Source organism: Tursiops truncatus, chromosome 1, assembly GCF_011762595.2.
Source record: "Tursiops truncatus isolate mTurTru1 chromosome 1, mTurTru1.mat.Y, whole genome shotgun sequence".
In the NCBI taxonomy this organism is placed as follows: domain Eukaryota; kingdom Metazoa; phylum Chordata; class Mammalia; order Artiodactyla; family Delphinidae; genus Tursiops; species Tursiops truncatus.
In genome coordinates, this window is record NC_047034.1 from 103,832,437 (window position 1) to 103,845,403 (window position 12,967).

Consider the following 12,967-nt stretch of genomic DNA (forward strand, 5'->3'; position numbering starts at 1 on the left):
TTCTGTCATTTAAAGATTGCAGAATGGCTTTCAGATGGTGAAAGATCTGCTGTATGTCTGAAAATGGATGAGGGACATAGACCAGTGAAACTTGAGAAAGTGGTCCTTGGATTTCCCTGCAGTAATAACCAAACCGAATTTAAGTTTGATTTAACCCTCAACTACAAAGTTGCCAGTGTTATACAAACGTACTCTGATCAGAAACCCACGCTTGTGGTATGGTTTGTTGGTTGCTTATTTTTTAGTGTAATGTTCAGTTTTTAATATGATTAATACAAAAATTATTCATTCATTTTTAGTTTTGTGCAACAAGGAAAGGTGTGCAACAGGCTGCTTCTGTTCTTGTGAAAGATGCGAAATTTATTATGACTGTGGAACAGAAACAGAGGTATATTTTAAATTTTTTTCTTGGAGGTAGAAAGACTTTTAGGGATAACCTAGATGAGATGAGAAAACTGGGTTGACCTTTTCAAGTTACTTGACCTCTCTAAGCCTTAGTTTCCTCATCTGTAAAATAAGGATAAAAGTAAGTTGGATGATTAAGACAATGAATCTTGATGCAACTGTGATCCTGTCTTCTTTATTTCATAGCCAGATTTGAAAGATTATTCATATTGCTGTCTTCAATTTTTTACTCACTTTCAATCCAGTATCTGTTGTAATCTTTTACTAAAGCTGATCTTGTTAATTGATCTCTCAGGAGCTTCTAACACATTTGACCACTCCCACCCAATTTAAAAATTCCAGACTCTGTGTTTCCATGATCATTTCTACCATGTTTCTTGCTACTTTGCTTTCTACTCATTCTCAGTCCCTTTTCACTTATAATACCTGATTCTTAAATGTTAACATTTTAGGGGTTCTATCCAAGGTTCATTCTTTCTAATGCCACACTCCTAGGTATTTGAGTCTCATTATCACATGGTTCAAAGAACATATGTATACACATATTTATATATGTCTGTGAATTTACAAATTTACAGCTCCAATACAGACCTCCATTCTGAGCTCCAGGTCTACCATCCACCTGCCTGACATCTCCGATTGTATATCTGTGGGCATGTCAAACTCAGTATGTCCAAAAGAGAACCTTGGTTCTTTCTCTCAAGTCAGTTCCTCCTCCAGTGTTCCCCATCCTGATTATTTATCATCTCCCTAGTTGCTCGTGCAGAAACCTGTCATTGACATCTCCTTCACCTTCTTCCCCATAGGCAATCAATTACCAAGTCCTGTCTATTCTTACTTGTAAATATATCTCAAATATATCATTTTATCTTCATCAGCACTGCCACCTTCCCCATTCAAGTAATTATTAATCTCTTGCCTTTTATCTGATGACCACAAACACACTCTTATCCCACTTTAATCTGTTATATTCATAGCAGAGTGAATGTTTAAAATTACAAATCTAAACATGTCATTCTTCTGCCTAAAACACTTTAATAGTTTCTTGTTGTCATTAGGCTAAAATCCTAAATACTTAATATTGCCTGCAATACCCTGTATAATGTGTTCTGTGAATACACCAAACTGTTATCCTACACAGAGCTTTCCTGAATCATATTTTCTTTGCCCAGAATTGTTTTTTACCTCTTATTCATCCTTCAAGTCTCACCTTTAATATCAGTTTCTTAAGAAGTTTTCCATGATTCTTAGTGTCCCTTTATTTGCTTTTACAGGCACCCTATATTTTTATTTCATAAAACTTACTGTAATTATAATAAATATGCTTTTGTTTAATTGTTATTTAATATCTGTTCTATTCCTTAGATTGTAAACGTCTTGAGGAAAGAAGGACTCATGGTCATCTTATTTACCCCTCAATCTTAGCAAGACTCAGCAGAGTGCCAGCACATGCTTACTACTAATATTAGCTTATTATTAATAACAATTTTTGGAAATAAATAAGTTTAGTGGTAGACCTCAAACCAAAGTTGGATTAGATCATTACATGTGGATATGAGCAGATACTGATTTTTCTGACTAATTTTCTACGGTGGGGGATGTACTTTTCTTCACTTTGGATCAGATCAGCTTTCCAATTACAGTCTACCCTGTGGCTACACCTCTGGTTACTTTTCAACCAAAGATGTGTACCAAACCTAGAGGATACCACTTTAGCTTTCTGACATTTGACTTTCTATCCACTAAAAGGGTGGGTCTCTAGTCATTTAGTGCATTAAAGAATTACATATGCAGCCACCTATCCATGCTGTATATACTATTTTCATAATTTTACTTCTGCTTTAAGGATTTAACTTGATCTCCTTAGTTACAGCCATAAGATAAAAACTCTCTATGGTGCAGCTTTTGTTACAAACATCAGCAAAACATGATTAAACAATAAGATACAGTAGAGAGCCAGAGAAAGAGAAACCAAAATAGAGCTTATAGCCAAAAAAGTACATGAGGTCTAAGAGGTAGACAGAAAGGGAAAATGTGAAATTAATGCTATCAAGATAACAATAACATAGATTTCTTTCTACCTACCTCTTTGTTTTATACTCTAGAGAATATTTATCATATATCACGGTCAGTCTGTTACTCAGGCACAATAAACAGTTGAATAGATTCTCATTTGTATGTTCGGCTTTTACTTCATTGCCTGAGAAAAGCATAAGTGAAAAGGAGTGGAATGCCATTTTGAGTTGCTATAGACTAGAGGAAGAGACTGCTGCTTATGTCAATTCCCCTTTAACCAGTCACATTCTAGCAGCTCCCACAAGATTTCTTTTTGCCCATAAACCCCAGATTCTGTTACTAAGGTTTCTAAACTTGTCTAACATGCCCAACTTTTTGTGTACTCTGGTCTCTTGAGCTTTTTTAAAAATAATTTTTCTGTTGTATCATGCATTTAACTTAAAAAATATTTCTATATTTTAAAAAATTTTAGTTAACTTCAGGAAGTTAATTGGTAGTATTCTCATTGTGAAAATGTTTCCTGAGCCTTTGGGGGTATTTTTCTCTCTTTTTTTTTTTTTTGTGATTTTATTTATAATTATTTATTTCCCTATTTTCCCCAGTTTTTTTGAGATATAATTGACATATAGCACTGTATAAGTTTAGGGTGTACAGAATAAAGATTTGACTTACATATAGCATGAAATGATTACCACAATAAGTTTAGTGCGTATTCATCATCCATACATATAGATACAAAATTAAAGGAATAGAGATGTTTTTCACTTGTGATGAGAACTGTTAGGATTTACTCTTTTAACAACTTTTATATGTAACATGCAGCAGTGTTAATTATATTTATCATGTTGTACATTGTATCCCTAGTACCTATTTATCTTATAACTGGAAGTTTGTGCCTTTTGACTCCTTCATCCAGTTGCCCCTCCCCACCCCCTCAACCCCTCGCCTCTGGTAACCATAAATCTGATCTCTTTTTCCATGAATTTGTTCATTTTTGAAGTATAATTGACCTTCAACACTGTGTTAGTTCCTATTACACAACACAGTGCTTTAGTATTTCCATACATTTCAAAATGATCACCATGATAAGTCTAGTTACAATCTGTCACTATGCAAGATATTATATAATTATTGACCATATTCCCACACTCTACATTTTGTACCCATGACTCATTTATTTCATAACTGGAAGTTTGTTCCTTTTAATCTCCCTCACCCATTTCTTTCCTCCACCCACCTCTCTCCCCTCTGGCAACCACCTGTTTGTTTTCTGTATCTATGACTCTGTTTTTATTTTATGTTTGTTCATTTGTTTTGTTTTTTAGATTCCACACGAGTGAAATCATGTGGTATTTGTCTTTCTCTGTCTGACTTATTTCACTTATTTGTCTTTCTCTGTCTGACTTATTTCACTTAGCATAATACCCTGTAGGTTCATCCAGTTGTCACAAATGGCAAGATTTCATTCTTTTTTATGGCTGAGTAATATTTTACACACACACACACACACACACACACACACACACACACAAGTACCACATCTTCTTTATCCATTCATCTATTGTTAGACACTTAGGTTGCTTCCATATCATGGCTATTGTAAATAATACTGCAATGAACATAGGGGTGTATATGTCTTTTTGAATTGGTGGTTTTGTTTTTGTTGGATAAACACCTCGGAGTGAAATTGCTGGATCATATGGTAGTTCTATTTTAAAATTTTTGTGGAATCTCCGTATTGTTTTCCATAGTGGCTGCATTAATTTACATTCCCACCAATAGTGCATGAGGATTCCCTTTTCTCCACATCCTCACCAACACTTATTTGTTGTCTTTTTGATAATAGCCATTCTGACAGGTGTGAGGGTATATCTCATTGTGGTTTTGATTTCCATTTCCCTGATGATTAGTGATGTTGAGCACCTTTTCTTGTTCTGCTGTCCATTTGGATGTCATCTTTGAAAAAAAAGTCTATTCAGGTCCTCTGCCCTTTTTAAAATTGGATTATTTAGGTTTTTTTTTTTCTTAGTTATAAATTAGGAACTTCTCAGTATGAAAGTTAGATATTCTCTGCTTCTTAAAGATGGTTTTCAAAAAATGATGTTGTGAAAATATTTTGATATCTGTAATCTTCAAAATAATTAACTAATACACTAAGAGTTTTGATGTTAATGGGAATAACTCAATAATTTTGTGTTTTTTAAAATAGGTTACATAACTGTGCATATTCCATAAGAGATTCAAAACTGAGAGGTAGGTTTAGAGATAATTTTTGAATAGTATTTTCAGCTATAGATAAAAAGAGCCAATTACTGATGAAATATCAACAGTACATAACAGATGATATATTTCTTTTATAGATATCTTAATACATGGTGTTGCTTATCATCATGCTGGTATGGAGCTGTCAGATAGAAAAGTAGTTGAAGGAGCTTTTACTGTTGGAGATCTACCAGTTCTTTGTAAGTAAAACGTATTCTTGTGAATATTATGAGATCTTTTGGAAAAAGAAAAAGCTCAGGTATTCTGACTCATTTCTGCTTTTCTTCCAAGAATCTAAAATTATATAACTATCCATACATATACGTGCTGTAGTAAACTCTCTGGCAATTTTAGTTCTTTATCATCTTACTGAACATAGTGCAATTTGAAAAGTAAGAATTAGTAGCTTTTTGGTTTTGAGATATATTATTTTACGTTGTAATGTTTTCTTTTTCCTTTTTATTCTAAATTTCCTATATATGAGTTTTATTACATTTATAAGAATATATCTTCTATAAGAAAATGTTTACTTGAAGCAATAAAGTTATATGACTTAAAAGTAATATTCCATAATTTGATGCAGTTACTACCAGTACCTTAGCCATGGGAGTAAATTTGCCTGCTCACCTAGTAGTTATAAAATCTACAATGCATTATGCTGGAGGAATGTTTGAAGAGTACAGTGAAACAGATATTCTACAGATGATTGGTAGAGCTGGTCGACCTCAAGTAAGTGACAGTGTTTCACTTTTTGTAATTTATTTTAAAGACAAGATAAAAAGCAAAAAAAGGAAATAATTTTGTATTTTTTGTTAAACAAAAGATTAACATTTCACGTTTAGATTAGGTTTAAGCATAAATGTAACTAAGAAAATGTACTTTAACGGAGGAGTAGAAGTAAAACAAGTCTCACCAAAGGAGACATACTCCCTTCATTCCCTCTAAGCTCCCATTGGTTGATGAATGGTTGGGTTGATAAATGGTTGGGTTTATTAATGTGTATGCTGTTAAAGAGTTTTTTTGGTTTTGAGTATTTTTGGTTTTGTTTGTTTTTTATTCTGAATAGGGATGCTATTGGCATTTTGGATGGGACAGTTTTTCATTGTGTAGGACTGTCATACATTGCAGAACATGTACCATCCCTGAATCCTAGCACAAAATGCCAACAGTGGTCCCAAGATATTGCGACAATTAAAAATCAGCCCATACGCATTATAAAACATGGCCTAATCTGACAAATTCTTGAATAAAGAAGTCATTCATATAGGTCCTAAGGGAAAATTTAGGAAGAATATCTTTTCAAAGAATATCAAAATATTGTGTCATACAAATTTATAATTATTATAGGATAAATTAGATTATAAATAAATTGCCCCGAATCTTACAGCTTTTAACCAGTTACCTAAGTTTGTTTTGATATTACTACTGCCAAAATTATGTTACATTGAAACCAAAGTGGTACTTTTACATCTATACTCTTGGAAGGTTTTTAAGTCAAATTTTCAGTTAATATTCAAATTCAGAAGCATTTTTAAGGCCTTCTTGACCTGTTGTTTAAGACAGGGAACTGTTTAATATAAAATGAAAATCTTGAGTTATTGAAGAAGACTGGTATCAACATGTGCTTTTCTTTACTAAATTTCTCTGTTTTCTTTTTTTTTTTTTTCCTTCCAGTTTGACACTACAGCTACTGCAGTTATTATGACTCGGTTAAGTACAAAAGAGAAGTATATTCAGATGCTAGCTTGTAGTGACACTGTAGAAAGCAGGTAATATGGAAAATATTCCCAAAAGATGTTAATACGTTAATGTTAATATAGGCTGTATTTTTCCTTTTAATATATTAGGGGATTTTCTTGAAACTTTTCAATAATCTAATTAGAAAGTGTGTACTTATAAGAAATTTAATAGTTAAAAAAGAGACAGTGTAATATCTTTGTTCAGCAATGCTTCTTAGCATGCAGTTGCATGTATCCTTGTTATAAAAGGCCAAATTAGTAATGGGAGGAATGTAATTTTCACATCTTTTTACATCTTTAAAATTTGCATAATAGTAGGAGACAGGCAACCTGAGACCTTTTAGTAAAGTGTTTGATTATAATACTTTTGGGGAAAATAGGATGTAATCCACTCCCCACCCTTTTTTAAAGCAATAATGTCTTCTAGATCCATGGAGTAGAGAGAAATCTATAATGTTTTTAAAAGTTAAACTGACATTTTAAGGTTTTGTCATATTTTTGAAAATTAAGTTAACTTTCATGAATTATTAAAGTAACAATATTATTCAATTAAATTATTGAATTATTCAAATATTATTCTAAACAAGTAACAGTTGTATGGCACTGAAATATATATTACTAATGAAAAGGTTTTTTTTTTCATTAGTTTGCACAGACATCTTATTGAGCATTTAAATGCGGAGATAGTATTGCATACCATCACAGATGTGAATATTGCTTTGGAATGGATACGATCAACCTTGCTTTATATCAGAGCCTTGAAAAATCCATCTCATTATGGTTTGTTACTTTGATTTTGAAGAGTAGTAACTTTATCAAGCCAATTGGGCCTACTTTATACTAATAAGTCACAGAATAGATTATAGAAACTAATAGTTAGCAGAAGTAAAAACAATTATAACAAATACAGTTAGAGCAAGAGTAGAGAAACGTGAGAAATATTTATCTGTTTTACTTCTAGTCTTTTAATAAGGTTTGAAATCAACACCATTAAAAATAGATCTTTTAGAAAAAAATTATCTCAAAAATTTTTTAAATGCCTAAAATTATTTAAAATAAGTTAAAGTCAAAAAGAGATTTTGAATTTTGTCTGAACTGGTGTTCAAATCAAAGTATATAGTAATACTGTTGCTGCTGGAATTTTCTTCTTTCTTCTAAAGCTAGCACACATATGGTTATGTTGCTTCTAGAGGGTTCTTTCATGTGGTACAGGTTATAAAATAAAAATGCTTGGGATTGCAGAATATCAAATTAAAACCTGATGTGTTATAATACCATTCTAATACACATAGGTTCAAAACTTTCAGACCTCTACGGAAAAAAAATACATGTAGTATTCCTGGTCACTGTTATACAATAAAAATAACAAGAGATAGCCAATTGATATTGAAAGGATTTCACAACAGTGTTTATTTTCTATAGATGTTTAAGCCTTGTTTTAACTTTAAGCTACTTTTTTCTTCTATTTAAGATTGAGTTAGATTACTCTTTTCTAGTTAACTGGGGTATAAAGTGAGCTTATAAAGATGAATTCATCTCATTGTATTTTATTTTTAATAAATTGTCATAACTTATATAGGTTTTGCATCTGGATTGAGCAAAGATGGAATTGAATCAAAATTACAAGGTTAGATGCATGTCCTTCTAAAAAATTATATTCTATACATTTTAATGAAAAAGTTTAGTTATTTTGAAAGTAAGAATGCTCCGGGAAAGTATTTTTTAAAGTAACCTTGTTTGCAGAAAAGAAAATATGGATTTCTTTTTCACAGGTAAATAAAGCTTGGCACATGTACTTTTTTTCTGTATTAATCTATTTATTAATTCTATCAGAATATCTTCCTTTGTATAACATGTTAACTTGGTTTGTTTTTATTTTTAAAATGATCCTGGTCTTTGGAAATGTTGCCTATAGATACTCAACTCTTTATGTTCCTTTTCTAGTTTACTTTTAACTGAAAATATAAGCCAAGCTTGATTATGGGCTTCTTATCTTAATCTGTGCTAATGAAATATTCCTATCAAACCCAGTTTTAGTTTTCAGTTAATCACTCAGTATTTCATTACCTATCTTTTAAAATATCAAAATATTGTTAAGCATTTATTAGGAGTAGAAATTGCTGCCTCTTCATTGTATTGAGACTGTCTTCCAGGAAAAGAAAACATGTTAGATCCCAAAAAATATTTAGCCAATTTTAATTTATTCTCTACTTGGATATACACATATGGCAAATAAAAATGCAGAGATAAGGATGAAGCAGTAAAATTGTCTTTCTTAAAGAATAAATATATTGTTAAAACATGCTGATTAGGGGCTTCCCTGGTGGCGCAGTGGTTGAGAGTCCGCCTGCCGATGCAGGGGACACGGGTTTGTGCCCCGGTCCGGGAAGATCCCACAGGCTGCGGAGCGGCTGGGCCCATAAGCCATGGCCACTGAGCCTGCACGTCCCGAGCCTGTGCTCCGCAACGGAAGAGGCCACAACAGTGAGAGGCCCGCGTACCACAAAAAAACATGCTGATTAGCAATAGCTTATGTTCATGATGCAGCTGTTGAGAAACAGATCTATAATATAGTTGTATTATTCTTTATGTATTGACCAAATTTGTAATGGAGTTTTAAAAGCATATATTTTTTATCATAATGATCAAATACACAAAATGAGACAGACCAAGAAATATCTTGCTATGTTCTGGTAACTGTAAAGATTTAACTTTTCTTAAATGTTCTTTTTTTTTTTTTTTCATTTTAACATCTTTATTGGAGTATAATTGCTTTACAGTGGTATGTTAGTTTCAGCTTCACAACAAAATGCATCAGTTATATATATACATATGTTCCCATATCTCTTCCTGCTGGTGTCTCCCTCCCTCCCACCCTCCCTATCCCACCCCTCCAGGCGGTCACAAAGCACCGAGCTGATCTCCCTGTGCTATGCGGCTGCTTCCCGCTAGCTGTCTACCTTACGTTTGGTAGTGTATATATGTCCATGCCTCTCTCTCGCTTTGTCACAGTTTACCCTTCCCCCTCCCCATAGCCTCAAGTCCATTCTCTAGTAAGTCTGTGTCTTTATTCCTGTTTCACCCCTAGGTTTTTCATGACATTTTTTTCCTTAAATTCCATATATATGTGTTAGCATACGGTATTTGTCTCTCTCTTTCTGACTTACTTCACTCTGTATGACAGACTCTAGGTCTATCCACCTCATTACAAATAGTTCAATTTCGTTTCTTTTTATGGCTGAGTAATATTCCATTGTATATATGTGCCACATCTTCTTTATCCATTCATCCGATGATGGACATTTAGGTTGTTTCCATCTCCGGGCTATTGTAAATAGAGCTGCAATGAACATTTTGGTACATGACTCTTTTTGAATGATGGTTTTCTCAGGGTATATGCCCAGTACTGGGATTGCTGGGTCATATGGTAGTTCTATTTTTAGTTTTTTAAGGAACCTCCGTACTGTTCTCCACAGTGGCTGTATCAATTTACATTCCCACCAACAGTGTAAGAGGGTTCCCTTTTCTCCACACCCTCTCCAGCATTTATTGTTTGTAGATTTTTTGATGATGGCCATTCTGACTGGTGTGAGATGATATCTCATTGTAGTTTTGATTTGCATTACTCTAATGATTAGTGATGTTGAGCATTCTTTCATGTGTTTGTTGGCAGTCTGTATATCTTCTTTGGAGAAATGCCTATTTAGGTCTTCTGCCCATTTTTGGATTGGGTTGTTTGTTTTTTTGTTATTAAGCTGCATGAGCTGCTTATAAATTTTGGAGATTAATCCTTTGTCAGTTGCTTCATTTGCAAATATTTTCTCCCATTCCGAGGGTTGTCTTTTGGTCCTGTTTATGGTTTCCTTTGCTGCACAAAAGCTTTTAAGTTTCATTAGGTCCCATTTGTTTATTTTTGTTTTTATTTCCATTTCTCTAGGAGGTGGGTCAAAAGGGACCTTGCTGTGATTTATGTCATAGAGTGTCCTGCCTATGTTTTCCTCTAAGTGTTTTATAGTTTCTGGCCTTACATTTAGGTCTTTAATCCATTTTGAGCTTATTTTTGTGTATGGTGTAGGGAGTGATCTAATCTCATACTTTTACATGTAGCTGTCCAGTTTTCCCAGCACCACTTATTGAAGAGGCTGTCCTTTCTCCACTGTACATTCCTGCCTCCTTTATCAAAGATAAGGTGACCATATATGCGTGGGTTTATCTCTGGGCTTTCTATCCTGTTCCATTGATCTATATTTCTGTTTTTGTGCCAGTACCATACTGTCTTGATTACTGTAGCTTTGTAGTATAGTCTGAAGTCAGGAAGCCTGATTCCTCCAGCTCTGTTTTTCGTTCTCAAGATTGCTTTGGCTATTCGGGGTCTTTTGTGTTTCCATACAAATTGTGAAATTTTTTGTTCTAGTTCTGTGAAAAATGCCAGTGATAGTTTGATAGGGATTGCATTGAATCTGTAGATTGCTTTGGATAGTAGAGTCATTTTCACAATGTTGATTCTTCCAATCCAAGAACATGGTATATCTCTCCATCTATTTGTATCATCTTTAATTTCTTTCATCAGTGTCTTATAATTTTCTGTATACAGGTCTTTTGTCTCCTTAGGTAGGTTTATTCCTAGATATTTTATTCTTTTTGTTACAATGGTAAATGGAAGTGTTTTCTTGATTTCACTTTCAGATTTTTCATCCTTAGTGTATAGGAATTTATCAAGTATCTTTTCTGACCACAACGCTATGAGACTAGATATCAATTACAGGAAAAGATCTGTAAAAAATACAAACACATGGAGGCTAAACAATACACTACTTAATAACGAAGTGATCACTGAAGAAATCAAAGAGGAAATCAAAAAACACCTAGAAACAAATGACAATGGAGACACGATGACTCAAAATCTATGGGATGCAGCAAAAGCAGTTCTAAGAGGGAAGTTTATAGCAATACAATCGTACCTTAAGAAACAGGAAACATCTCGAATAAACAACGTAACCTTGCACCTAAAGCAATTAGAGAAAGAAGAACAAAATACCCCCAAAGTTAGCAGAAGGAAAGAAATCATAAAAATCAGATCAGAAATAAATGAAAAAGAAATGAAGGAAATGATAGCAAAGATCAATAAAACTAAAAGCTGGTTCTTTGAAAGGATAAACAAAATTGATAAACCATTAGCCAGACTCATCAAGAAAAAAAGGGAGAAGACTGAAATCAATAGAATTAGAAATGAAAAAGGAGAAGTAATAACTGACACTACAGAAATACAAAAGATCATGAGAGATTACTACAAGCAACTCTATGCCAATAAAATGGACAACCTGGAAGAAATGGACAAATTCTTAGAAAGGCACAACCTGCCAAGACTGAATCAGGAAGAAATAGAAAATATGAACAGACCAATCACAAGCACTGAAATTGAAACTGTGATTAAAAATCTTCCAACAAGCAAAAGCCCAGGACCAGATGGCTTCACAGGCGAATTCTATCAAACATTTAGAGAAGAGCTATCACCTATCCTTCTCCAACTCTTCCAAAATATAGCAGAGGGAGGAACACTCCCAAACTCATTCTTCGAGGCCACCATCACCCTGATAACCAAAACCAGTCAAGGATGTCACAAAGAAAGAAAACTATAGACCAATATCACTGATGAACATAGCTGCAAAAATCCTCAACAAAATACTAGCAAACAGAATCCAACAGCACCTTAAATGGATCATACACCATGATCAAGTGGGGTTTATTCCAGGAATGCAAGGATTCTTCAATATACGCAAATCAATCAACGTGATACACCATATTAACAAATTGAAGGAGAAAAACAATATGATCATCTCAATAGATGCAGAGAAAGCTTTTGACAAAATTCAACACCCATTTATGATAAAAACCCTGCAGAAAGTAGGCATAGAGGGAACTTTCCTCAACATAATAAAGGCCATATATGACAAACCCACAGCCAACATCGTCCTCAATGGTGAAAAACTGACAGCATTTCCACTAAGATCAGGAACAAGACAAGGTTGCCCACTCTCACCACTCTTATTCAACATAGTTTTGGAAGTTTTAGCCACAGCAATCAGAGAAGAAAAGGAAATAAAAGGAATCCAAATCGGAAAAGAAGAAGTAAAGCTGTCACTCTTTGCAGATGACATGATACTATACATAGAGAATCCTAAAGATGTCACCAGAAAACTACTAGAGCTAATCAATGAATTTGGTAAAGTAGCAGGATACAAAATTAATGCACAGAAATCTCTGGCATTCTTAAATGTTCTTAACAGTTCATATTTGTCTTATTTTCAGTTATTATAGGTGGCTAAGTTTTGCCTATAAAGAATAGCCAAATTTATTATATAACTGGATAGAATGTTTTGGTTTGCTTGGAGCTCTGCCTTAAATTTCTTAGGAAGCGTCTTTAGCATACAATATGCTGTTTCCTAAATTTTGTTATACTTTCTTACTCAGTATCCTCCAGTACCTCTCCCATCACTCTTAGAATAAAATGCAAACTTTCACCAGAACCCACAAAGTCCTATTTG

At 33.6% G+C, this 12,967-nt stretch overlaps 1 protein-coding gene across 1 annotated transcript in view; it reads left to right on the forward strand.

Moving 5' to 3' along the window:
• HFM1 (helicase for meiosis 1) overlaps positions 1-12,967 on the forward strand; it is a 129,084-nt gene that overhangs the window by 32,820 nt on the left and 83,297 nt on the right. The window contains exons 11-18 of the mRNA XM_073811241.1: positions 16-216; positions 300-388; positions 4,631-4,674; positions 4,782-4,883; positions 5,267-5,412; positions 6,358-6,452; positions 7,069-7,202; positions 8,002-8,049. Of these exons, the coding sequence (XP_073667342.1) occupies positions 16-216; positions 300-388; positions 4,631-4,674; positions 4,782-4,883; positions 5,267-5,412; positions 6,358-6,452; positions 7,069-7,202; positions 8,002-8,049 (859 nt within the window). The remainder of the gene's footprint in view (positions 1-15; positions 217-299; positions 389-4,630; positions 4,675-4,781; positions 4,884-5,266; positions 5,413-6,357; positions 6,453-7,068; positions 7,203-8,001; positions 8,050-12,967) is intronic.